Below are 25894 nucleotides of genomic sequence, written 5' to 3'. Positions count from 1 at the left end.
AGTTTTAAAGGACAAAAGGTCAGGGAATGAACTAAACTAGGAGCATTTGAAGAATTGTATGGCTGCTTCATCACTATTCATGTAAAAAAGTTTTTTAGAACTTTTTATTTAACATTTCAGAGCCTGGATGGTGGAAAATAAACAGACATTTAGAAAAGGTCTGCTAACTTGTTTGATTTGCTTTTATCTAACTTCTTTACTTGGTACAAAAAAAAACATTTAAAACAGCCACAGTAACATCTGACCGAATGAGAGCAAAACTTCCCCACAGACTTCAGTGAAACACTTTCAGCTTATTCATCTGATAAAATAAACCATCTTAACACTAGAAGTCCCAGGAATTTTGATGTCTCCCTAAAGTCCCAGAGAAGGGTCGAAAGACCTTTAGTCCAAACTGACGACTCTGCTGGCAAAAATTAGCATCTCTTCATTTGTAAATGCAGCCATTACCTGAGGAATGCACCCATTGCATCCAGCCCCTCCTTGTTACCTTGAAACGTCTGGTAAATTCTGTGGCAGTGGGGGATGGTGGGCTGAGGGGGATAAATAGTAGCTAGCTTCACCTCGAACAAATAGAAGGAAGCAAAATGCAGAGGCGGCTTACAACTCAGCAGGCATTGGACCTGATCCTCAGCGATACAAACCCTTGTGACTCAGATGGAGAAGAGATACAAATTCAGCTGGATTCGGACTCTGACTCTGAGCAGTCTTCAGGTAAGATTTGAAACTATTATTGAACTTTTTGGTATGACAAATTTCTTTCTTTCTGCTTTGTCCTGTACTGTGAGTTGCAACACTGGAATTTCTCCATTTTGGTACAAATAAAGGATTTTTTTAATCTTATTTCCAAAACATCCTATTTTCGTCCTCTGAAATTGTGAAATTGTTTACCTTGCAGATGATGAGACTGCTCCACTGCCAGAAAAGAGGGCTCGGTTGGGAAGTGAGAGGACAGAGATGGCTAAAGATGGCACAGTGTGGCATGAAGAACAGCTGGGGACATGTCTCAATTTCACCCCAATAGAACCATACGGCACAGATGGAGAGCCAACTGCTAAGGCCAGAAGAAGTATCCGGACTCGTCTTCAAAGCTTCTTCTGTTTTATAACACTTGAAATGCTTCGTAGCATTCAAGAATGGACCATTCAGCATGCACGGCAAAAGGAGCAGGCAGATTGGTTCATGAACCTCCCAGAACTAATGGCATTTATTGCAATTATTATCTTGCGGGGGGTGAAGAAAGTTCCATCACTACGTGACAATTGGTCAGCAGACAAATAAGTTTGCTGCAATTTCTAATCTGTGGGAATCTTTTGTCAATAACTGCATCAGATCTTATAACCCTGGTCGACACATCACTATTGATGAACAGCTTTTCCCGACAAAGACTCGCTGCAGTTTTCTGCAGTACATTGCAACAAAACCGGACAAATTTGGCATTAAGTTTTGGCTGGCTTGTGACTTGAAATCAAAGTACATTTGCAATATCCTGCCATATCTTGGCAAGGACCCCAGTCGTCCCAGTGGAGAGAGACTCTCTGAGAGTGTAGTGATGAGGCTGATGGAGCCGTTCATGGATAAGGGCAGAACTGTAACAACAGACAATTTTTTTACATCGCTGTCCCTTGCGCAACGACTGCTTAGCCGGAAAACCACCATCCTTGGCACAGTCAACAAGATTCGCCGGGAAATTCCTCAGTCAACTAGACAGAAGGACCACACTAAATTCACCACTCGAGTGTTTTCCACCACTGGTGCAACACTCACAGTATATGCGCCGAAACGGAAAAAGACTGTCTATCTTCTCAGCAGCATGCACAATGTGGTTGAGACTGAGAATACCACCAAAAGGAAGCCAAACACTGTCACACAATACAACACCACAAAGTGTGGTGTGGATGTGATGGACCAGATGGTGCGGGAGTACAGCGTGCGTGCAGGAACACGGAGATGGCCAGTCGCCGTGTTCTACAACATGATCGACATGGCGGCACTGAACGCTCATGTTCTTCATAAGGAATGCACCGGAGTGCAGGAGAGAAGAGTGGACTTCCTGGTTGAGCTCGCGAAAGAGTTGGCCAACTCTCATGTGAGTCAGAAGAAGGCACATAAGGAGCAACTGCTTCAGCAGCAACCTCCCACACCTAGCCCTGGGAAAAGGGCAAAATGTCAGGTCAACCATCGATGCAAGAACAATTGCGCAACTGTAAGATGTGTTGACTGCTACAAATACACATGTGGCAAATGCAGGATGGAGATACCATGGAAGTGCCAAGCATGTTTGGACTTAGCACAGACGGACTGCTGAAAGAGCAGAAAAGCCATTCACACAAGGGCATGCCACTGTAGCCTTGTGTAAATATTTGTGAAATTGTTTCATTACTTGCATTATTTTAACTGTTTTGTTGTTTTTTTTTATGACAAAAATAAAAAGCATTGGAAAAAATTCACAGTTGTTCTTTTATATCTTTGTCATGTTGACATTTATGCCCTCTTGACTTAGACACTAATGCTTCTGGATATTTTACTCACAGACCCTGCCTGTACCACCACAATCAAAAAATGTTCATTTTAAATATTCAAAATTGTTCATTGCTTGGGCTTTTTGGACATAAGGTACATGAACATTGGGTTAGAAAGTTTGAAAAATTGGTAAAAAATTCTGAAAAATTTGTATTTTTTCATTTGTATGAAAAGAGGAGAGCTGGACCTTTTAAAGTGATTTTTTAAAAAAATATGAATTCATCATTTTGTCATATCATTCTAAATTGTTTGCTTTTTTATTGAAGGCCCACAATGATTATCTTTTTTTTTTTCTTCTAAAAGCACACAAATGTGTCGAGGAGGTATATATCATATATCATATCAAATATATTTTTAATTATTTGAAATATACTAGAATGCAGGAAAACCTTTCTGAATCTGTTTGAGGTCTACTCCAATCTCATACTCAGGGGACCAAGCAGTGTCTCAAGCCAAGCTTTGGGCAAAAGTTGACAGTCCAGTTTCAAGAGTCTACAGTGTCTCCCCTAAGTATGCGCCCTCCTGGGGTGTGCCAGTAATTGACTCGTCTACAAACAAAAGAAGCTGTTCACAGCTTAAGACAGGATTTTAGCTAAAATCCTACTGGTCAATCGACCCATCTCTGGGTTGTAAAGGTAGAAAGGTCAATTGACCCCTCTCTGGGACTTCTAGTGTTAAACTGACAGAGCTACTTGTAATTCAATGATGTGTCATTGATATTGATCAGATTCATTTACACATTCACAGAATCAGCATCTCTTGTCTTTTGCCAATTTTCTTTGCTTTGTCTTCAGCAGCTGTGATGTTTTTCACCCTGTTAGAAATAAATGTGATTTGTCATCTGATACAAAAGCTGCTACTTTTGCCTAAACAGGCACATAGAAGCAGTCTGAAAAATTGAGTTTACCAAGCTCATAATCAGAGTTTTGTTACAACTAAATGAGATCTTTCTCTCTATGTATGGGGTTGCATGGCCTGGTCAGGATCATGTGATTTGTTTAGTTTTATTCAGCCCCTGACAGCTAACACCTTTGATAAGGTGTGCTTTCTCTTTCAATGACATGCAGCTATAGGAGCATGCTAGACTGGTGAAAGCTGCTATTTCATTCATGGCAAAGTGATCATCTCTTCCCAAGAGAAATTAAAAAAGAAAAAAAAAGTTGAGGACAGAACTGACACGTGATTTTAGATATTTATTACTGCCAAAATTATAAATGAATCTCTCTGGAACCCATGAAATGGCCATGAAAATTTTCATCTAACTTTGTTTATCCAAGCTGTATTCAGCTTGTTCTCATCAGAGATGCCTGTTTTACTGTCAGTTCAGCCAAAGACTGATTATCTCCTATTTCCATGCCAGTTACATAAACCATCTTATACCATCTACAGATTTTAGTAATATGTGTTGCTAAGTTTGATATCAAATACAACACACATATTTTCTGTTTACAAATTAATATTTAAAGAAGTATCTGCTTTAATATTCATTAAACAGCTAGATCAGCTAGATTTCAAACATGGCTGGCTCTGATCAGATGTCTGGAAATTCAAAGGTTAAGAGCAGAACACAGCAGAAATTTGGGAATTACATGAGAGCTCATTTACCTTCACAAGCCCGAGCCTCAATCTCACTCTAGTCTCACTTGATATTTAATCGTCTTAACACTTGTCATGTTTCCTTAAGCTCCAGGTGATGCAGTACTGTAAATACACTCTCCGTTTGCTCTTAGTATGCACATGTTTAAGTGTTTAAAAAAATAAAGTCTGCAATGAAAGGGGAGCAAAATAATTCCCATTTTGACAATTTCCTTTTGAGAGAAGGAAAATAAGTATCTTTGCTCATAATATGTTGCAGCTTGAGTGCTCATTTGTGCAAGCATGTTAAAAACTATTAATCCAGAATAATAAAGTGGTTTAAACAGATAATATTTTAGTCTAGTAGACAAATGTAAAAATCCATAAAGAAAACAAGTGAGCCAGCATGTATGCATATTTCTAGCCGTGTGTAACTCATGTAGCTTTAAACTTGAACAGTGATTTATTTGATGAAATGTATAAATTATAATTTGTATATTTGTAAATGAGAGCCTAACATAAATGTTTTCAGTAAATCAAGTGGACATTGTCTGTACAAGTAGTGAGTATAGAAGTTTCCATCCTCAGGCTTTTCTGTGATTTCTACGTGAACTCTTACATCTATCCAAGATTTTGGTTTTAAAGTTAGAATAGCAGTGAATAGAAGAAGACTCATAAGAGCTATTCACATTTATCTACTTAAAATATAAGGAAAATCCCCACAGTTGATCTGAGGTCTGTAAGGTAGAATACACAGTTATATCCACAGTTAGTAGGAAAAACTAAATTACTCTGGATAGTTTTTATTGGTTAACAGATAGATGCACCTTTTGAATGCAGGTTAAAAATACCTTAAGTTTGTGTAATAAAAAAGTCAGTTTTGTCTTTGTCAGAGAAATAAACTGCACTAAAAAAAGACCAAGACTCTACAGTATTATTATTACTATTATTATTTTTTACCAACTCTCAAGTTTTAAACACAATAAAAAAACACTGTAGCAAAATAATAGAGAGGGATCAAAGAGACGTATTTTCTTCCCTCACTATAAATCACACATTTGAGACGGACACTTATCCTCAGTAGGATTTAAGTCAGGTGAGGAATGGGGTCAAGTTATTACTTAGTCATATTTGAGGCGGTTGTTGGCCCAGCAGTTGAGAACTTAGCTGTCTCTAATGGAGCTGCAATAAAATCATGGTCCCCTTTTGTATGTGGCTCCCAGACTTTGTTTTGAACAAGTGTGACAAGGAAATAAGAAAAGTATATTCCAGAAATGTCTATCCAAGCCTGGAAGTTGATTTTCTGTTGTCAGATGTGGGCGATGTTTACACTTAATGAAATGCTTCTTTTTAGTTTGCAAGGCCACCATTGGCCTGTCTGTCTGGTCATTACCAAGTGGCTCCAGCTGTCTTTTCTCTGGTAATTAATGTTATACTGGTATACAAGTAGCTTCTAGTGACTCAGTCTGCTTTGTTCACCTGGATGTCGAAGAGAACTGATGATTTCTTTTAGCTTTTGTCTTTGAATCAGTCCTGATATGACACGCTGAAACATCAGAGACATAGGTGCTCTCGCCATCAATTAACCTGCTCAGTTTTTTTTTTTCTTTTTAACAGTCCTCAGTTTTGTTTACCACATTCTCCACCATGTTTGTAGTTAACTTGGCATTTTATCTTCCTTGTTTTCCCCCACCATGCTCCCCTTCTCCTGTGCTTTCATTAACTATAGCTCCTCACACACAAACTCCTCCCTCAACCGTCTCAGAATTTCAAGTCTCACATCTCTGTGAGCCTTACAAATGAAATATTTTCAGCATTAGCACATCGCAATTGATGGCTGCCAATCAAATGGCTGATTTGCCTTATATTTGGGCCATCTGTTTGCATTAATTATCCATCATGGATTCATCAATAGGCTCAGTGGCTCTTATTTGAGTTAGGAATTTCAGGAATTCTCAGTCGAATTTTCACTGTTTATATTTTAGATCTGAAAATTTGGTGACCATGTCTTACCTTTTCTTTTTCCTTTGGTCTTTGCCTCTGATTATGTCACACATTGTGGACACTCCAACTAGAATACATTTCTGGAAAATGGTGAAATGAGTGTTTTGCAGCTGATTTTCACTTTCTAAATACATTTTTTTTTTTCATCATTTGGTTTATAAACCCAGTAAACTAATTTTTAACAAGCTGTCGGAGTGTCTGGTATCACACCTCAATAGTTTTACTATTTATAAAATCTTATATCTGCTTAAAAATTGTCTAATTGCCCACCAAACACAACCACACACACACCCCCCTAAATAACATGTGTGTGTGTGTGTGTGTGTGTGTTTTAATCAATTATAGTAATTTGGAAACACATTTGGTGCAGGTAGTATGTAGAAAAGAACAATTTCTCAGTTGGTGTTTGCGCTTAAGAATCTAAGACATCATGTATTACTGATTAGAGGAATTACTGTAGTCTCTGTATTGTCTCAGAGTGTTGTTGAGAGATCAGGTTATTTTTCCTGACAGGCAACAAGAGGCCACAGCATGTCAACATGTATCTTATGCAATCCTTCAGACCACGTCCACATGGGAGGTGCTGAGGTTATAAAACAAGCTCTGTCAGTTATTGTGTTAGAAGAGCAGCACAAACAGTGCACTCTAATTACATGGAATGCTGCTGTAATTCAAAGAGCCATTATCATGCTGGCATTTCACACTTTATAAGGGCCTCCTCTTACACTCACAAAGACTGGAAATGTGTGAAACAGCAATAGTGCAAAAAAGATGAAAACATCTTGCAGCTTTGTTTGTGTGCTGCTATGCGTTTTCACAGCATAGAACACTAAGAGAATAATCTGTTCTTTAGTTTATGATCTACGCTTAATGTTTCACACAGTTTACAAGAAGTTTAAATCAGCCATATGTCCTGGCTCAGAGATATATGCAGATTTATTTTTATGCTATTTAATTCATTTTTAAAGTAATTTTAGATGAACACTAAGTTGTTTACCTGTTAAAACTGGATGTCTGGGTTTAAACCTCTTACTTGTTGAATATTCATAACAAATCAGCAGTGTCAAGTTAATTTTGGGAGCATGTGGGATGGAGGATGTGGATTGTCTTGATGAACTACAACCAAGGAATTCAACCAGTCACCCAACATCAAGTTTTAGATTTTCCATGCACAGCCATGAAACCAAATGCAACATTTTATACCAAGTTGATGGAAACAAGCAAAAACAAACTTCGCTTCTGCCAAAAAAAATATTTTAATTTTTTTTTAAGATCTGTATTTTATCACTTTTTAGACATTTTAGACCAATTTTTTATTTTAAGTGTATTACTGTACTACAGGTACCTACTGTGAAGTCAACGTTGATGAGTGCGTGTCCTCTCCCTGCCTGCACAATGCCACATGTGTTGATCTTGTTCATGGCTATGAATGCGTCTGTAAGCCTGGATTTACAGGTAGGTGAATGCTCTTTATTTGAATACATCATAAGTTAGTGGAGGAGTTTGTCTGTATAGTGACAGGTAATATATATGTTTTTAGAAAAGTCATTCTGCATGTGATGGAAGATGTAAGTCAAACGCTTTCTGGTAAAAAACAGAAAAAAAAAAAAAAAAAAAAACTCTGCCTCAAAGCATGGTCATAATGTTAGCAACAGACTGACAATCCTTTTTCCAAAAAAGCAGTTTGGAAAATATAAGTAGAGAATTCAGTGACTTGCAAATAAAGTTATGAATGTAATTTAAAATAGAAAATTGAATTGCTTTTCTTTGAAAAGTATAAAATAATTTTGAGCGAGGTGGCAGCATCATGTTTGAAAGAGGTTGTGACTGGAGCATGTTTACCACCATGTTGCATCACCTCTTCCTTTAACAACACTGGAAGTGTCTGATAACTGAAAAACTAGAGCAGATGCTTTAGTTTTTGTAGGCAAAATGTTTCCTTATTCCTTCTCAGTGCAGTGTAGAATTTTAGCTGATGAGTTTTCAGTGTGTGAGAGGTCTGGACTGCAGGCCAGGCAGTTTAACACACTGATGTTTTTACAACAAACTCATGCTGTTGTATAACGTGGGGAGCAGGGTTTGGTGCTGTTTAACGTTGTCCTTTTTTTATGTTAAACTTTTCCCTCTCATAGATTTCAACAGAGTAGTAAACCCCTCCCCGCATGCTGCCAATTGACCTAATTAATTGTGAACAATTTTATATGATGACTGTTATATTCTGAGGAAGTATATTGACTTTTCAAAACCACATGATGGCATCAAATCTGGAATGAGTAAATATCAATGAAGTTTTTGGACATTTTTTTTCTATTTGTTATCAATAATATAATAACAGATATGTCCAAATCTTTGACTGGTACTGCAGTTTTCAGAGGCAATATAATTTTTCTTTTTCATAATTTTACAGAGTAATTTCTTGTGTGGAGTGTGGATCTTCAGTGCCTACTGGTTACAATTTAAGATTAAGTCATACAGTTTATACAGCAATTCCACTCTACAAAGTCAAAGGCAGCAATAGCAGTATTGGCATGAGAGGCAGTGCACTACTCTGTTATCAGAAATTACTTTGTTTTTCGACTGTTACTAAAGATAATGTGTTGAACGAACCTTTCTTAATATTTAGACATGATATTTGAGGCAAATAGTAAGTTTTTGTGCCGTGGCTATGGCTAGAGAATTTACCATTTGGAAATCCTCTAGCTAATTAAACTCCATATTCAGCTCTTTTGTACTCAGTTATGACCTTTTTCATTGTGCTTGTTCTTCAAAATAATTATCAAGTTACGTCAGATAGATTCTGGTTATCTAAGAAACTAAAGTCAGATGAAAGACTGATCTGAAGTAATAGCTGATTTGGCAGTTTGATACAGAGAATAATACAGAAATCCCAACTTCCCCTCTGACTCCTCCCCCCTCTTAAGTTATAAACTGTTTTGTGACATATACATCGGTCTAATTTCCAAACTTTTATGTGAGTTGCCCTCCAAAAAAAAACATGTTTATCAACCTGTGTTCTTTTCTGTCAAAGGTACAAAATGTGAACTTGACATTGATGAGTGCGCTTCAGCTCCCTGCAAGAATGGAGCAACTTGCATTGACCTGCCTGGTAATTACTTCTGCCAGTGTGTGGCTCCATTTAAAGGTAATGAGTACTGAGAGAAGGGGGACAAAAAGCAAAGTTAATTAACTTCACATACTATTATTTTCACCTGTCTGGACCCACTTCACATGTTGCAACAAAATGAGTACATCTTCATTTGGTAGCTATAGTTAAATAAAGAAAACTTGAGTAATTAGAGAGCTGTAAGCCATAGTTGATGCTTCTGTCTCCCAAGTGACAACTTTTATCACTCCGTCAGAGGACATAACTACTGTCACTGTGCTGTATTACCAGTGCATACCAATGGAAACAAAGATCTCTTGGATGAATAAATGCAGTTTTCAGTGTTAATAGAAACTTGATATCACCTGTTGATTCTAATTGTCATCTCACACATTAATAGTATAATAATGAAAGCAAATGATTCTGTAGAATATAAATAAATTTTATGAATCCAAATTATTTATACAAATTGGACTAAGAATATTGGAGGAGAAACTACCATAATGTTTTAACTTAGTAGTGGGATTCTCAATAACACAGTGTTGTAAATCACTCATAAATCAGTTTTCGATCTAGCCTTGGTTAAAACCTGACGACTGCACTGAGAGATCTAATGAGCTCATTGGCTGTGAGATTTCCCTGGAAGGGCAGCAGCCAGGGCAGCGCTTCACAAATCAGAGTTTTACAGCAGCATGGCTATAAGGAAATGGTTCCTGAAAAAAGGCACTTGTAATTTACAAAGAGACACATCAAAGAAATACTGACAGCATATGGAGCAAAAATCAGGAGTGTGATGAAAATGAAAGTCTTGAGCTGTAATTCAAAGGGCTGTAAGAAGTCATGCAAAATTGAGGCCCATCTTGACAACCATGTTGCACCCTTTTTATTGTGTGGTAGTGGCTGCTTCTTGATGCTGTAGCTTTGCACCGTCAAAGATAAAGGGAACTACAGATTAAACCAAAAATACATAAATAAATAAAAAAGTATGAGATTGTTAATCATCAGTAAAGTCTCTGTAACTACTTTGCATCTCAGCATTTCAGAATTTTCTTAACAATGCATTGATGTCACTAAGAATTTTATAGACTGAATGTTTTATTTCTCTATTTTCATTTGTCTGTTTTATAGAGATTACAAAAGGTAGGCCACATACCATTACGGTTTTAGTTCAACGACTGGTGTTCTTCATTTAATTAAAATGATGCATGCATGTTCCATTTTTCTTTTGCTCCCTGTGCATGTCCCTGTGCAGAGCATCACTTTGCATCTGATGTGTGATTCATGCAAGTCCTGCCAATGATGATATGCTCATATTATTTGTTTGCATGCTGTATTTCTAGTACTTTTTAAAAGTGACAATAAGAGATGTATAACATTGCAAATTTTAATGTTTAGGACAATATAACAGAAATCAGGAAATGGACTATAAGTCAACTGCTTTTGTCAGTAGCTTTACAACTGCATGGAGCATGATCTGCCTTGATTAGATTGGTAAAAAAAATTAAATCTTGTAACACAATAACTGACAAAGCTTGTTTTATAACCTCACCACCTCCCATGTGGATGTGGTCTGAAGGATTGTATAAGGTACATGTTGACAGGCTGTGGCCTCTTGTTACCTGTCAGGAAAAATAAAAAATATGTGTGTGATGTTTTAGGAAGTGTATAGTTCAACCATTGAAAGTTGTTTGTAGGTGAGGATGATTGCATTTCTGCAGACATTCTACAGTATTCTGTTGGATGGCCTCTCTATGTGTGTTTTTTGTCCTCACTCCAGGTCACAATTGTGAATTCTTACCCTGTGAGGCCAGTAATCCCTGCGAGAATGATGCAGTGTGTGTGGAAGAGTTGGATCAGGACCATTTCCCTTTGGGTTTCCGCTGCCACTGTCGCCAGGGCTTCACTGGCCCCCGCTGTGAAATCAATGTGGATGAGTGCAGCTCCAACCCCTGTTTTCATGGCTTCTGCTATGATGGTAGGAAACGGCTTATGTTGGCAACATTCTTAATAGCAGGCTCTCAAGATGGGAGGGAATGCCCCATACTGTACATGCAGCACACAAACACATTCATACAAACACTGAATTCATTTTTATTTGTTCTGCTTTTTGCAAGATCCTTTCTTGCATTATAAATTAGTTTTCAGCGTTTACTAATAAGACACAGTTATATGTTTATTTTTGACTGGCTTTATATTGCTGACGCATTTGCAGTAGTTTCACTTCAAGTGTGTAAAATTTGGAGAGTGAATTTAGATAAATCATGCAAAGTAATTTACTAAGGTTTATGTTTGCCAGTTGACTGTTGATTACTTACTGTCGGACAGCATCGTGTCTTAAATTTTGTTCTTGACCTGGTTGCAATGCATGCTGTAAAGAAAGGACACTGAGTGGAAAGGAGTGGCCGCTAGAGGGGAGAGAATTTTTCTCTGTATTCTCTACCTGATGACATTTCTAGAACATGTGGATTGACAAGGTACATTACTCTTTTTTTTTTTTTTTTTTATTAAGTTTGCTGGTGAATATCTAAGGCAATATGGGAAACAGTTAAATTGAAAATACCAGTCAACTTTATTCTCATTGTGTTACAAATGGATTGATTTGGAAGAAAGAATCAGATCAGTCAGATAAAATGAGCAAGCTGAACACAGAAAAAAGTGAGGGAGACGAGCAATATCAGAACCAAAACATTTGACAAGCCTTCATGTCTTTGTACTCTGGTTCTTTTTCGGTATGCTGTGCCTTCTGTAGTTGGGATTTCAGGGGCCACATGTGTCTTCATTTATGTGAGGAGTTCAGATCTTTTCAGGTAGATAACTTTCTCACAAGGTCATGAAGCTGTCCAAGAAGTCAAGCAGTTTTTTAATCACTGCAGGTTTTCTGCAATGTTTTGAAATATCTGAAAATTGCTTTTAAAAATTATTTTTGAATTTATTCACTTACCTATTTGCAAAAACTATAAATGGAAAGATTGGTGAGGGGTTGACGTGTCTTTATTTCAACATGTTTTCTCTTTTCCTCTTTATTCACATCATGTTAGGCTTTTTTATGCTTTAATAATTGTCTTACACTCAACTGAATGTTTTCAAGTGAAACCTGATTATAGTCATGTGAAAGCTGTAGTTTATTCAATTACACAAGCCAGATAAACAGCCTTGTTTTTGTCATGGTCAAGCTGTCTACATCCATAATTGGAAAAAAAAAGAAAATAATACAATATCAGCAGCATGGTCACCTTCACACAGACACTATATTGCCTAAAGTATTCACTCACCTATACAAATAATAGAAATCAGGTGTGCCAATCACTTCCATGGTCACAGGTGTATTAAAATCAAGCACAGAGACATGCGGGCTGTTTCTACAAACATTTGTGAAATAATGGGTTGCTTTCAGGAGCTCATTGAATTCCAGAGTGGCATTGTGATAGGATGCCACTTGTGCAACAAGTCCAGTCATATAATTTCCTCACTCCTACATATTCTACAGTCACCTTTCAGTGGTATCATAACAATGTGGAATCGATCGGGAATGACAGCAACTCAGCCACAAGGTGGTAGTTCTCATAAAATGACTGAGCAGGGTCGGCGGATACTGAGGCACATTGTGCGCAAAGGTTAGCAACTTTCTGCAGAGTCGATTGCCACAGACCTCCAAAATTTGGGTGTAAAGTTTGTCAGTGTAAAGTTTGGTGGAGGTGGGATTCTGGTTTGGGGTTGTTTTTTAGGAGCTGGGCTTGATTGGCCTGCACAGTCATGACCTAAACCTGATAGAATACCTTTGGGATGGATTAGAGCTGAGCCTGAGAGCCAGGCCTTCTAATCCAACATCAGTGTCCAATTTTACAAACGCGCTTCTAAAAACATGGTCAAAAATTCCTATAAACACACTCCTAAATCTTGTGGAAAACCTCCCCATGAGAATTGAAGCTATTATAGCTGTAAAGGGTAGATTAATGTCATTCTGAACTCATTTGATTAAGAATGGGATGTTTGCAAAGTTCATATGAGAGTCAAGGCAAGTGCATGAACCAATACATTTGACAATATAGTGTATATCCCAGTATGCTACTCAGTAAGTAACAATCTTTGTGTTTGATGTTAGTAGATGTGATGATTCAAACCCTCAACAGGTCTGCCTCTTTCTATGGTCACACTAATTTCTGCTCCTCTTGATCAACTGTATTCATGATCTGGCTGCATCTGTGTTCATCAGTTTGTCCTCTTACTTATTTGCCCATCTTTGTAAATCTGGTGCCTGACAGTCATAACTAAAGCAGCAATGAATGTATTGGTAATTGGGTGATTTACATTTTGAGTTATAATTCAAACAGTGGATGATTAATTACAAAAATTGTATCATTGATTTATTTTACTCGATATAATCTTTCTTCGGCATATGTAATGTTAGATCATAATAGCATAATAACATAGATGAGTAAAAATGATAAAACTCCAAATAATAAAGAAAGTTAAGAATTTTCCCTCACTGATTTTAAAAAGGAAAATGGTGCAATACAGTTATTGTTTGTGTTTTGCAGAAAGTACAATTTATCACCATAGTAGAGTATTTGTGCATCCCATCCTTCATTGCACTCTGAAATCCTGCCAGTGTTTCACAAGGCTCATGCTGATAAAACAGTGATGCCAGTGGATTACCATTTAAGTGGATCAGTATCTGACCCTCACAGGGCTACAGCAGACCTCTGCCAGCTGTGTTGACCAATCCAGAGGGCAGCCAGGCCACCTTAGGTTAGTGAGCCAGCCCTCCAGGACCTTTTGGCCAGTGCTCAGTAGCAGCCAGCCAGCCAACAGGGACAGCACTGCATAGCCACAGTGGCTGAGATGAGTAATGCTGCTGCCACCCAGGACTTAAAGCATTTAATGAGAGTAATAGCGTCTACACACAAAAAGACAGAGTGACAGCATAGATTACGTGGTAAATCTTTGGGATAATGAAGAATCCTGGGACCCAGACTGGGGAAGTAATAAATTCACTCCTGTAAGAACTGCAATTACCTCTGTCACTGGCTGCCTGTACCACTGTTGTGCAGGAGAAACAAAATGATGCATCCCTCTTTAACGTCATTAATAATTAAAGTGAGGAATGGATTATTAGACACAGGAGATTCTAACTTCTGATGCAGGAAAGTAGCACACTTATAATGTTTGAAAAATTGACTTTCTTGCTCTGTTGTCTCTGTCGTACTACTTTTCCCCTCATTCTATGTGCTGCAAGTATGTTAAGAGTGTGGTTACAAATGGTAAGGCTTCCATTGAGAAAGAATGGGATAAATCTACAAGGGAGACAAGGAAAGTAGTGGCAGAAAGGAGGACTGAGTGGTTGCTGCAGAGAGGTTTGTTTAAAGATGTTAAGAGTGTTAAACTCCACAGTGCTAAAGCACAAGGATAAGACCTGCCATTTACAGTAGATTTGGTAGCAAGCCTTTACCGAAATAGGACAAGGTATTTATTTAAAGGTCACATCCATTAAAAAAATTAGCTACAGTGGTGATTGTTTTTTATGCTCATAATAAGCTCTTACATGTGTAGAAACATAGGACTCACTGAGAGATGAATGAAGTAATTTATGACGCAAGTTGCTGCAATTGTCCGTGTGATATATTTTTTTTTCCCCCAGTTGTAGATGGATTTTATTGCCTTTGCAATCCTGGTTATGCTGGGCCAAGATGTGAGAAAGACATTGATGACTGCATAAAAGGTTTGTGCAGCTCCAACTCAGTGTGTAAGGACCTCCACCAGGTAAGCAAACACTGGAGTGATATTTTGGCCATTTAATGCCTTAAAAGTGTTACATGTCATGTTAGTCTTTATACCGGGTAAAATATTAGGATAGCTAAAAAAAAACAAAAACAAAAAGAAATATTATTTTTTACAAATTAGCTTTAATGACTGTTTTGAAGTTAATGTTTCATGCATTTCTTCATGGCACATTTGTTGAGCTGCAGATTGTGACTGATTAGTTTGATACACTGCAGCAAGATTTGGCAAATGTGTTGGTCTGACAGGGGGAAATTACTATGTCTGTGTCTTGTGTTTTGGAGAAATAACATGGCAACTGGAAATGTCTAATATATGCACCTCATAATTATACCTCCTAATAGATAAATTATGCCAATTAAAGCATGCAATTTATGCCTTGTGGATCAAGCCTCCACATAATGACCATAAGGTTATAGCAAATTGTACTTGGAAACAAAAAACAGGCGTTTGCAGTGTGCATATTAAATTTGAAATACATACCTATTAAGGCCTTCATCTTTTCAAGGGAAAATGTCCAAAAGGGTCTATAAGAAATTAGATGTCTCCAAAAATTATTAAAAATAGCAATTTAAGTATTTTTAAATACATTTCGGACACAGTACATTCCCCACATGTACTGAATAAAATGAAAATACCCACTTCAGTGTAATAAGTTGTAAGTCTGTCGCTGTGTTTCCATCCAATTATAATGTGAATTTGAGGCAATGGAAAGTCATGGAAAGTGCACATAAGAATTGTTTCCTTTAACTTGTATGGAGTCAATAAAATGTGTCATCAGCAGGAGGTTAACACTGATAAACAACCACCTTTATATTCCCTAACTGGAAAAAAAAAACTTTAAAGAGAGACTTAAACAAAACAAGTGACCTGGCCATATGCCTAAGGAGACAGCTTTAGGAATTATCTTCAACTTCATATAATGTGTTTCATTCACCATGTTTATTCTTTTCAAGCAGAAATGGCTGATTGCTCATGGGATCATTTATATGAGTAACATGTTTCATGTGCCACAAACGATTTGCATTGTACTTTACCGATCTACCCTAACATGCTTACTTGTGTTGGTGGAAGCATAGCTTATGTCAGTACTTCTTAAGTATACATTGAACACAACATTTCCAGATTGTTTGAGGGGTTTGTGCCTTGTAGTGCGTCTTTTTACTGGCTGTACATGCAGCGCACATGTGCTGTCAGACTGCAGAAGTACAATAAGCTTTTGTTTCAGTTTGTATTGCTGCTTCACATGGATTTTTTACAGTGTTGTGAAAATTAAAGCAAAAGGGATAAATGAACATGAAAAAGATGTGACAGTGTAAATTTACTGAGCAATCACCTGCTGATATAGGCTTAAGAAATGCAGTGCTGAGTTTCTGAGACACCAAATCCACCACTTATGTATTGCTATTACACATGATGTATCCAGTTTCATATTTTTGATTGGAAGCATATTTTTTGGAGCAGCCACCACAAAACGTAAAAGTTTATATAAGTTATTTGTTCAGTAAAGCCACCGGATTTAATTTGTAAACTATTCCACAGAACTAGTTCCTTTACTGCCACTGTACTCTTATAATAGTACAATGGCAGAATATTACAAGGACAATTAAAGATATTAGCCAAGGATACTTTTTTTTGTAAATGGAAATGAAAACAAAGTATGTTGAAATCTATGATATTTCTCTAATTCCATAATTGCTTGAAGTATTTTGCCAAAAAAGCATATTTATTTCACATTTGAAGAAACATACAGGAATGAAGCACAGCACAAACAGATGGTTGTTACGCCATGTATAAATGAAATATTCTAAGGATTTATTTCACAGTTTCTTCTGTAGTTATTCTTGTGCATTTGGAGCCAATAGTATTGATTTGTTGCAGCTGCATAAAGGCCTTGGGAGCTGCATGCTGCTCACAACTGTGCAATGAGTACCAGGGGTCTTATTCCAACAGCTGCTTATTTGCTAACATATTGCAGCAGTGACACAGATGTGTCAGGGATGAAGACTTTGACTTAGTTTTTGTTTTCTCTTTTGCTTTGATAACTTCATGATGCACACCCAATGTTTGTTTTTTTTTTATGTGAGAGTTAGAATTGGAGCTTGTGATGTAAAATGGAAAATAGCGATTTTGCCACTAATACAAAAATCTCCAAATAAATTTCTTATAAATGTTAAAAATGAGCTTTTTTTGTTGCTTTTTTTTTATTCATTATATTTGTGGAATTTAAAAAGCAGATAAAAGTGAATTTCTAGCTTTCAGCTTGAGGCGATGACCTCTGTTGCCGCTACTCATTATTAGTCAGGTCATCCTTTGTCAAAAATCATCCTGGCTATCTACTCATATTTCAAAGCCAGCATGTTTGATTTGTGTGTCATTGTCCACTGCTATGGATACTATCACAGTGAAGTTTAGGCTTTTATTGGTAATGTTCTAATTTGTCATTGGCAGAATCAGAAGCTCATTTTTCCTGATTATCAGGACTCCCAGGTTAGAGCCCCTGCAGCAGTTTTTAGATAACTAAGGACAAATGCTTATGCAATCAGAGTAGTTTGCAAAGAACAGTGTCGCAAGGCAACACAAAAAAGGGACATTGCATGAGAAGCGAATTGGATTTAAAATGCAGAATATATAGAAATTTTCACCTCTTTTTCAGTTTCTATGGTATTTTTTACCAGCATATTATTCAAGTAGGGACAGATTTTAGGAACCTCATTACAGATTTGTTTATAGTGTCATTATTTGTCTTTCTGAACACCGTTTCCCATAGAGCTTTAGCTTATTTTGGAGAATGGTGGTCCCTGAAGGTGACTTAGTTGCAAAAATGAGATTATATTGTTTTGCCAGGGGGTAAAGAATTGGAGTCTCCTGGAGGTATGTAATTTATCATGAGATGACGACCTCCCCAACACAACCACCACCATAAGGACTTATAGTGTACAAATTACATGAGACACAGTTGAACAGTTTCCCTCTAGTGTATGAAATAAAGATTAGCATGCATTCAACCAGAGGGGCTCCAGACCTTTAGACAAAACGCTGGCAAATGGGGATTCCTTAACAATCCTACTTTAATAGTGTATGCAAAGAAGAGTTTAAATTAAGCGTGCACCTCATAAAATAACGGACAAGAAACCATTCATCTCCCATTCCGAAATTTATTACCATAATGCAGAATGCAATGATGATTAAAGGACAAGTGCTCCACATACATCTTTAAATGGAATAAACAAAAACATTTGCTGTGTTGGGACTTTTATGTAAATGTCTTTCTTTATGTCAAGTCTAGACAAAATATTCACTGAATTCCTAAAAAGAGAAATTGATAAACCCTAATCACATGTTGTAACTGTTTGCTTTTCTATGAAAATGACTTTTCAAACAGAATATGCCGTGCTAATACTGATGGCTTGATTAATGCTTGCATGATATTCTCTGAATGGCATTAAAAACAGACTGTCGCGTTGTCCAGGGTGGGTGGTAGGAGGAATACATCTGCATAGAGTAATGTGAAAATGTAAGACAACCATGACTCTTCCAGTTAAAACAGATTTCTATTATAAATCTTTTTTTTTTTTTTCAGTGAGTAGGAGGTTTTGTTCTGCAATGTTTTTGAGAAAATTGGAATTAATTTATTCACATTTTTTTAAAAGATTGTATACTTTTTTTTCATTTCAAAGTGTATCAGGTACAAACAGGTGAGGATTTTTTTTTTTTTTTTTGCAAAATATCTTTCGACTACCATGTAAAAACTTGATTAACAGCTTCCACTTGCTTGCAGTATACAGTGTGTTTAATGGTGTGTGACTACATCATAAACACTCAACCGTGCCTAAAATACAATCTATGCCAAGCAGATGTAAAGTGTCAGTGTACTCCAATGTTAATCTAATAGTGTTTCCTTTATTGTGTTGCAGAGTTATGAGTGTGTGTGTCACTCAGGCTGGGAGGGGGAGTACTGCCAACAAGAAATTGATGAATGTTTATCACAACCCTGCAAAAACAATGCCACCTGCACAGACCTTCTCAACAGCTACAAGTAGGTGTGCGAGTTTGCTCGAGGGCACGGTCCTCACGAGCTGCATGACTCACTTAATAAATGCAGACAAGGAAGCCGTTCAGAAATGGCAATACGTCCTTCCATTGGAAGCAGAGATAATGAATTGAAGATGGCAGGTAAAACAAATGAGTCAATCAATGGCTCACAGCATGAAAATGTTTCAAGGGATCTGTGACTCATTGAAGGAAAAAGCCGGTGGATCTGCTTGGGCTAATGCTCCACACTCCCTGGGGACCTGTTTAAGTGCTTCAGGTGGAAAAAGTTGAGGGATGGAAAAGATTGTAAGGTGGAGTGCTTAGTAGTACTGTGGTACTCACTGCCACCAAGTGGAATATTCACCTGCCTTAGGAGCATGTACTTTAGATTCAGACATACATTTTCTTCTGTTTCTCTGTCCCCATCTCTCTGTGTCTAGCATTCATTCATTTCCATTTATTCCCCTCTCAGTTCCAACCCCCTCTGTCCTACATTCAGCTATCCAGAATTAAAAAGTGCACTGACCAGTAGTGCAATTAACCTGTAAATTTCTCATACCACCTTACACAAAGATACAGGACAGCAGTTGCAATGACACCATAGTGGTAGGTTTAAAATTGTGCCATGTGGTTAATTTCTGCAGCACCTTGCAATAATGCTGCTTTTTCCATTTTTAGCATGGTTGTCCCATAGAGTGCAACATCTTTAGCCCTTTGAAAGCTACTAAAAAGTCTTTATGTCTAAAGGATTCATTTTAATTTACACTGAATGACCTCTAAAATACCATATTTCTTGTCTGGTGTATCCAAGGTGTTCCTGCTCACCGGGGTGGACAGGTGTGGACTGTGCAGAGGACGTGAATGAGTGCGATTCTGGGCCCTGTCTAAATGGAGCTCAGTGTCAAGAGTCAAACATACCTGGGGAGTTCTCCTGCACCTGTCCCCCCTTCTTCACTGGGCCCTTGTGTGACCAGCCTTACGACCCCTGCGACACCCTCCACAATCCCTGCCTACACAGCTCCACCTGCCTGACACGCTCCAATGGAACAGCCTCCTGCAGATGTCCAGCTGGTAAGTGAACACTCCACCACAGCCTTCTGTGCCTTACAGTGAGCCCAATTTCTTAGCATTACTCTTCCATTTTACTCAGTTTCTTTTAAAACTTAATTATTAGAAGCAAATTTTTAAAAGGAGGGGCAATGCTTTTTATTCTCCCTCTGAAAAGCATGCAGTTTTCAAACTATTAAAAATTAATTTATATTCATTAGCTGAAATATGAACATCATAGTCAATAGCTGCCTTCTTGTGCACAGTTGTGTGCTTAACTGTAGGCCTGACCATGTCATATAGGATGCCACTTATTTTATGATCTATGAAACATGATTTCCTGCAGAAATGAATTAATACAAAAATAAATTTCCCTCTGCCAGGATTTCTATAAATAACTATTATTCTTTGTGAAATTCCACATGAAATTTAGCTTTACCAAATAAATAAGGCTGTCAAATGAAGAAATTTTTTAATCAGATTGATCACAGCTTACAACCTAATTAATCATGATTAATCACCATTCATGACTATGCCTGAATTCTGCCCTTTTTTATTGTATTATAACAGTTTAACCAAGTCAATGCTCACTTGGGCTTTTCTTTGTTTTTTTTTTTTTACATTAGATAATCATTTTACTTGTAATAATCAGTTCAATATTACATAAAATCAAGACCTTAAAAATATCTAAATTGTTCCAACCTGAAAAGAATACCTTTGGGTAAATATGTGCTGGTGTGAACCATGAACCGATAGTTTTCTCCTTCTCAGCTGAAAGATAAACAAATGCAACTAGAGAGGTGGTACTGACGGCAGAAAAACCGATCAGCTGATCATCAACCGCCGGTGTCAACAGGGGAGGGAGGGGGAGAGGAGGCAGCGAGAGGACCGGAACAGCGATGTTTGTTCAAAACTACGTGAATTTTTCTTTTCTTCCATCCTCATTCCTTGCACATGTGATGCCCTTAAATCCATGTTATGCCTTCAAATCCATTCATAAAGTTAGCCAGCTCACCCTTAAGGCCCATGTATGCTTCTTTACATACGTAAATAGAAACATCCATTTTAAAAGTTGCCATGCATCACTGTCCTATACTTCCTTGCGTGTTTTGCGTTGCCAAGTCAATTCCTCCACTAGCAGGCATTGCTAAATTTCAGAGTTCACTCCTGCTAGTCAACGTCAGTTTCAGACACCCTTCGGCAGCAGTAATGCTTGACTGTAAAGTTATTTTTCAACCGAAAATTAATTGAAAAGCCGAAATGAACAGACCTAAAGTTTAAATACTTTAACTAACAGCTCCTGCTGTTGTCTGATTAAAAGTCTACAACATGTTATAGTACTTATAACTTTTAAAATGTTTTCGTCCACTCTCTTCGTTCATTCATAGACTGACAGTAAGCCAGAGTGGGATCAGCCAACAGCAGGTTTGCGTGTTTCATTTTCAGCCTGGTCATGGAGCAGAGGTGAATGTCTCTTGCTTTTGGATGGGGGAGGGGTAAAAGAGTAAACGCAGCGTACTTTCACATCAGTTTCCAAAAGTCTCCAATATCACCAGAAAAAGTTGATAGATTTGTCGTTAGTCGCTTCTTTGAAATAGAATCACTAGATATGTCTGAAAACTGAAAAATAATTATCTGAGAAGGATCAATATTAGTGATGTGCGGATCAATACTGAAATATCTATTCCTCCTAATCGAACATATATATATAGATATATTACTCGGATTTTATTTTTCATTATAAAGACCTGCTATGTTTAGGAAATGAGCAGCGTTTTGTTCCACCTGCTTCCCTTTGCTAACCCGACTGTTAATGCTGCTTCCAAACAACTGACACTGAAACAATAAATAATAATAATGATAATAATAATAATAATAATAATAATATGGTTGCAATAGGTTTTTGTGAAAAAAAGACCTTCCTTTTTGTGTGTTGTCAAACAAAAGTGAAACATACAAATTGAGAATTTATAATCTAATCAAACGTCTAAATTTGTATGGATTTAAGTTAGAAAATACTTCAAATTGAATATGAGGTTATTGTGGTAAATGCAGTCAGGTGACGTCATTTTGACATGAATTTGGGGGTTTGCTTTAAAAATCCAGCATAATAAAATTCATATTGTCAGACTTACTACTCATATTCATTCATATTTGCAGAAAGACATTATTATAAGTGATTGTTGGAAATGTGCTTCAACAAATATGTTCAATTTTTTTTTTATTTTGAGTTTTTATTGAACCTGCTGCCTGATTGGGAATTGTCTGACTGGGAACTGCCTGACTGGGAACTGCCTGACTGGAAACTGTCTTACTGGGAACTGCCTGACTGGGAACTGCCTGACTGGGAAAGGGTACCATGGTACCATTTTCCAAGGGCCCACTGCAGGGCGGTGACCCTTGAAAATCCTGGAATGAAAAGTTTTTTTGTGTTCTATTTTAAAATTACAAAATAATTAATATGATAATCAAAGTCAGTTGCAATTTTGCATTATAGTAATGATGGATGTTCTTAGAGACCCTATCACCCCACTACAATTGTGCAAAATGGTTTAATCCACACCAGCAATGGTCAGTAGGTTTACCCGGGTTACACACAGAGAGACAACCAAAGGAGAAAGTCATGTATTTCCCAAAGAAAATGAAGTCTGGATACCAGAAAAGGGAGAGAAAAAAGAAATCATAGGTTAAAAAAATGAAGTAAGGGGCAGCTTCTTAATAATTTCTTGGAGAAGAGAGGTGAGCAGCACCTGAACTAAAACAGAGTTTGAGCTGATAACCGCAGCAGTTGTCTAGGCAACATGTTAGGATTCATTTGGGGGGAACACAGATTGATTGCTATCAGAAATTCATTGAAGTTGTTGCTTGCAGTAAAAACCAGTTACACATTGTACAGAAATTTTAGTCCTTTCTCACAGATCAATCATGACATATTTGGTATCATTGGATTCCTTGTAATTTCAGGATTGTGAATATGACATCGCGTTATCTGATAAACTGAATGCACCAGACCCCAAAGTCTGTAATGCTGAAAAAAAACTGATCTGATTAATAAAATAAGAGACTTTTTCCAAAATTTGAGGGAAAAGGGGGGAAATGGACTGTTTAAATAATTAATGCTGAATTCATTCAGTGCATTAAAAATAAAGGAATGACATGAATCAGAAAGTGGCCCTATGATGGACTGGCGACCTGTCAAGGTCTGCCCTGCCTCTTGGCCGCTAATTGCTGGGATAGGCTTTAGCTTCTACGCAACCCTGAATTGGATTAGGCGGTATAGAAAATGGATGGCTGAATCGGAAAGCTGTCCAGCCTGCATCTTCTAAGATACAGAGTAGAATAAGTTCACAGTCAGACAGAAGGTACAATACAAAACTTGACTCATGTGTTTGCTGGTGTATCCTAGCAAATGGCTTATTGCATAACAGATATATATACTGAACTTTTCAGCACCACTTTAACATTATTGGTGAAGTTTAACATCATGAACCACATGGTCTTCAGTTTCCAGACACAGCAGCAGCAGCAGGTCCATCATCATGTTCAGATGAGCACTGAGCTCATGGAGGCAGTTAAGTTATTCAGTGTAAAATAAATCATCTGCAGCTGGTTCAAACTAAATTATCTCAGTAACACTGACATTAAGTTTTATTCTATTGTATGTTGTGCTGTAAGCTGGTTAAGATAATCTTTTACCTATCTAGCTTGGGGCAGGGATAACTGCAGGGGGGTGCAGCTGATTGGGTTATTTCTTATTTAACGAGAAACTTTGTCCATGACAGGGCATGTTTGAGCAGCAGCAGTGTCCCTGTCTTTATTTTCCTTGTGTCGTTTTCATTTTCATACTTTCTCACCCCCGCAATCGTTATTAATTAAGGTCTCAAAAAAGCCTGCAAGCCAGTCCAACAAGGCACACAGAACTTCAGAAATGATTATTGTTGAATTCCCTGTGTTTTGTCTTATTATCCCTTCTATTTTGTAGTTGAGTTGTTTTATTTTGAAGTTTCTGTTGGTACTTTGAAGACTTATGTGTTTACCTTTTTTCTAACATTTTGTTACTCCTGACTGCTATATTTTATGATTAAATCTGCACAAAATTAGACAAAATTATTCTTATGTCTTGCTGCTGTGTATGCAGCAACATTTTGTTTGGTTCCACCAAATCTCATCCTTCTTTGTCACAAATATTTGATTTTATAAATATATATGAAGAAATATTTTACCTGTTGCTGTTTAAAGAGAAAACTGCTGCTAAATCTGTTTATGTGTTTAGTGCAGGGGTCTGCAGCCTTTTCAATCCAAAGAGCCATTTTTCCCTCAGCTAGCTAAATAAAACTCCTTTAGAGATGCAAATGTTATGAGACTTTTCATAAAGGCAACTTAATATATTTTTAATAAGGAGCCACCATAGAATATTTGTTATTTTTGAAGAACCACATTTTTATTTCCATGTTTAGGTTTTAAAATAAAGAAAAACATAAAACCTTTATAAAAAGAGGATAGACACACTTTCATTTAAATGATGTAGATATTTGTGGGAAATGATGTAAAAGAAAAATAAAAGTCTCTGGTTTCCAACCTAATGACAAGAAAAATAGATGTTAATAAAATATTTTAGCTACGTATTTAGAGGCATTGTGGAAGGTCCAGAGAGCCACTTGCGGCTCCAGAGTCGCAGGTTGAACACCCCTGATGTAGTGTTTGTAAACCAAAATTTACTGCATTATATAGCCATAGGATATATGCACTTTTGCGCATACCGGTGCAATTAATCACGATTAATTGCAGCATGTCATGTGATTAATCGCAATTAAAAATTTTAATCGTTGCCCAGCACTATATATATATACATATATATATATATATATATATATATATATATATATATATGTGTGTGTGTGTGTGTGTGTGTGTGTGTGTGTGTGTGTGTGTTTATCACTGCTATGTATATTGACATTACATGCTAATTTTACAGTCTAAGTATATTATTTTAGTTTTTGTACCACATTTACATCCTCTATCTGAAAGACTGTATTTCAGCTTTTCTCTTTCATCAAAGTTCCCCCCTCCTGGTAGACCTGGTCTGTTCTGAATGGTCTGCCTACTACAAAAAAAGGGATGGTAAGGCAACTGTTCATTCTTTATAGCAGGAGTACCATATTAGTCACTTGACAGGCATTAAGCAGAGATGTTAAATAGTGATCTCATCAAATCCAGGAGGAAATTGGACCATAAGTGAGACATTATAAATCTTATGTAAAAAAAAAACAAAACTCTGGACATGTTGTGGCTGTCAGTGAACTGATGTTTTTTCTTCTTTTCCTCCATAATGGAGCTGCTTGTTTATCCTGTCTTTCTGTTACCCATCGACTAATAATAAGTTTTCACACAAGTCAAATCAGGGCAAACCCATTAGCTCCCATCACCATGGGAAAATATAAAAGTCTCTTTAATCAAGCCTCTTAACATTCTCTGTGTTTTGATAAAAACAAACACTTACATACAACCAGTGTTTAAAAGAATAAATGTTTATAAAAGGCACTGGACACTTGTGCACTTTGATTTAGTTTCTATTAAATGATCCACACTTATCTAGCACCATATAACCATATCAGTTTTCTCCAGAGCACTTTGCAATATGCCTTCTATTCAACCATTCACAAAAAGAAAACTCTCACAGATTTTATTATTATATTTTTCTCTCTTTAATCACACACTGATGAGAATATCTGTGATGATTAGGTGCTCAGTATCTTTTTTAAGGACACTTCAATATGTGGATGGGAATAAAAGTATTGAATCAAACCACTGATCTGACACCTTCCCTAC

General features: G+C 37.1%; 1 protein-coding gene across 1 annotated transcript in view; it reads left to right on the top strand.

The window, feature by feature from the left end:
- Positions 1-25894, top strand: part of eys (eyes shut homolog) — a 191395-nt gene that overhangs the window by 48678 nt on the left and 116823 nt on the right. Inside the window, exons 20-25 of the mRNA XM_042010299.1 lie at positions 7444-7557; positions 9131-9244; positions 10983-11180; positions 14844-14965; positions 18901-19022; positions 19830-20089. Coding sequence (XP_041866233.1) covers positions 7444-7557; positions 9131-9244; positions 10983-11180; positions 14844-14965; positions 18901-19022; positions 19830-20089 — 930 coding nt within the window. The remainder of the gene's footprint in view (positions 1-7443; positions 7558-9130; positions 9245-10982; positions 11181-14843; positions 14966-18900; positions 19023-19829; positions 20090-25894) is intronic.

This window comes from Melanotaenia boesemani, chromosome 16 (assembly GCF_017639745.1).
Source record: "Melanotaenia boesemani isolate fMelBoe1 chromosome 16, fMelBoe1.pri, whole genome shotgun sequence".
Taxonomy (NCBI): domain Eukaryota; kingdom Metazoa; phylum Chordata; class Actinopteri; order Atheriniformes; family Melanotaeniidae; genus Melanotaenia; species Melanotaenia boesemani.
This window is presented reverse-complemented; position numbering and strand designations above follow the sequence as displayed.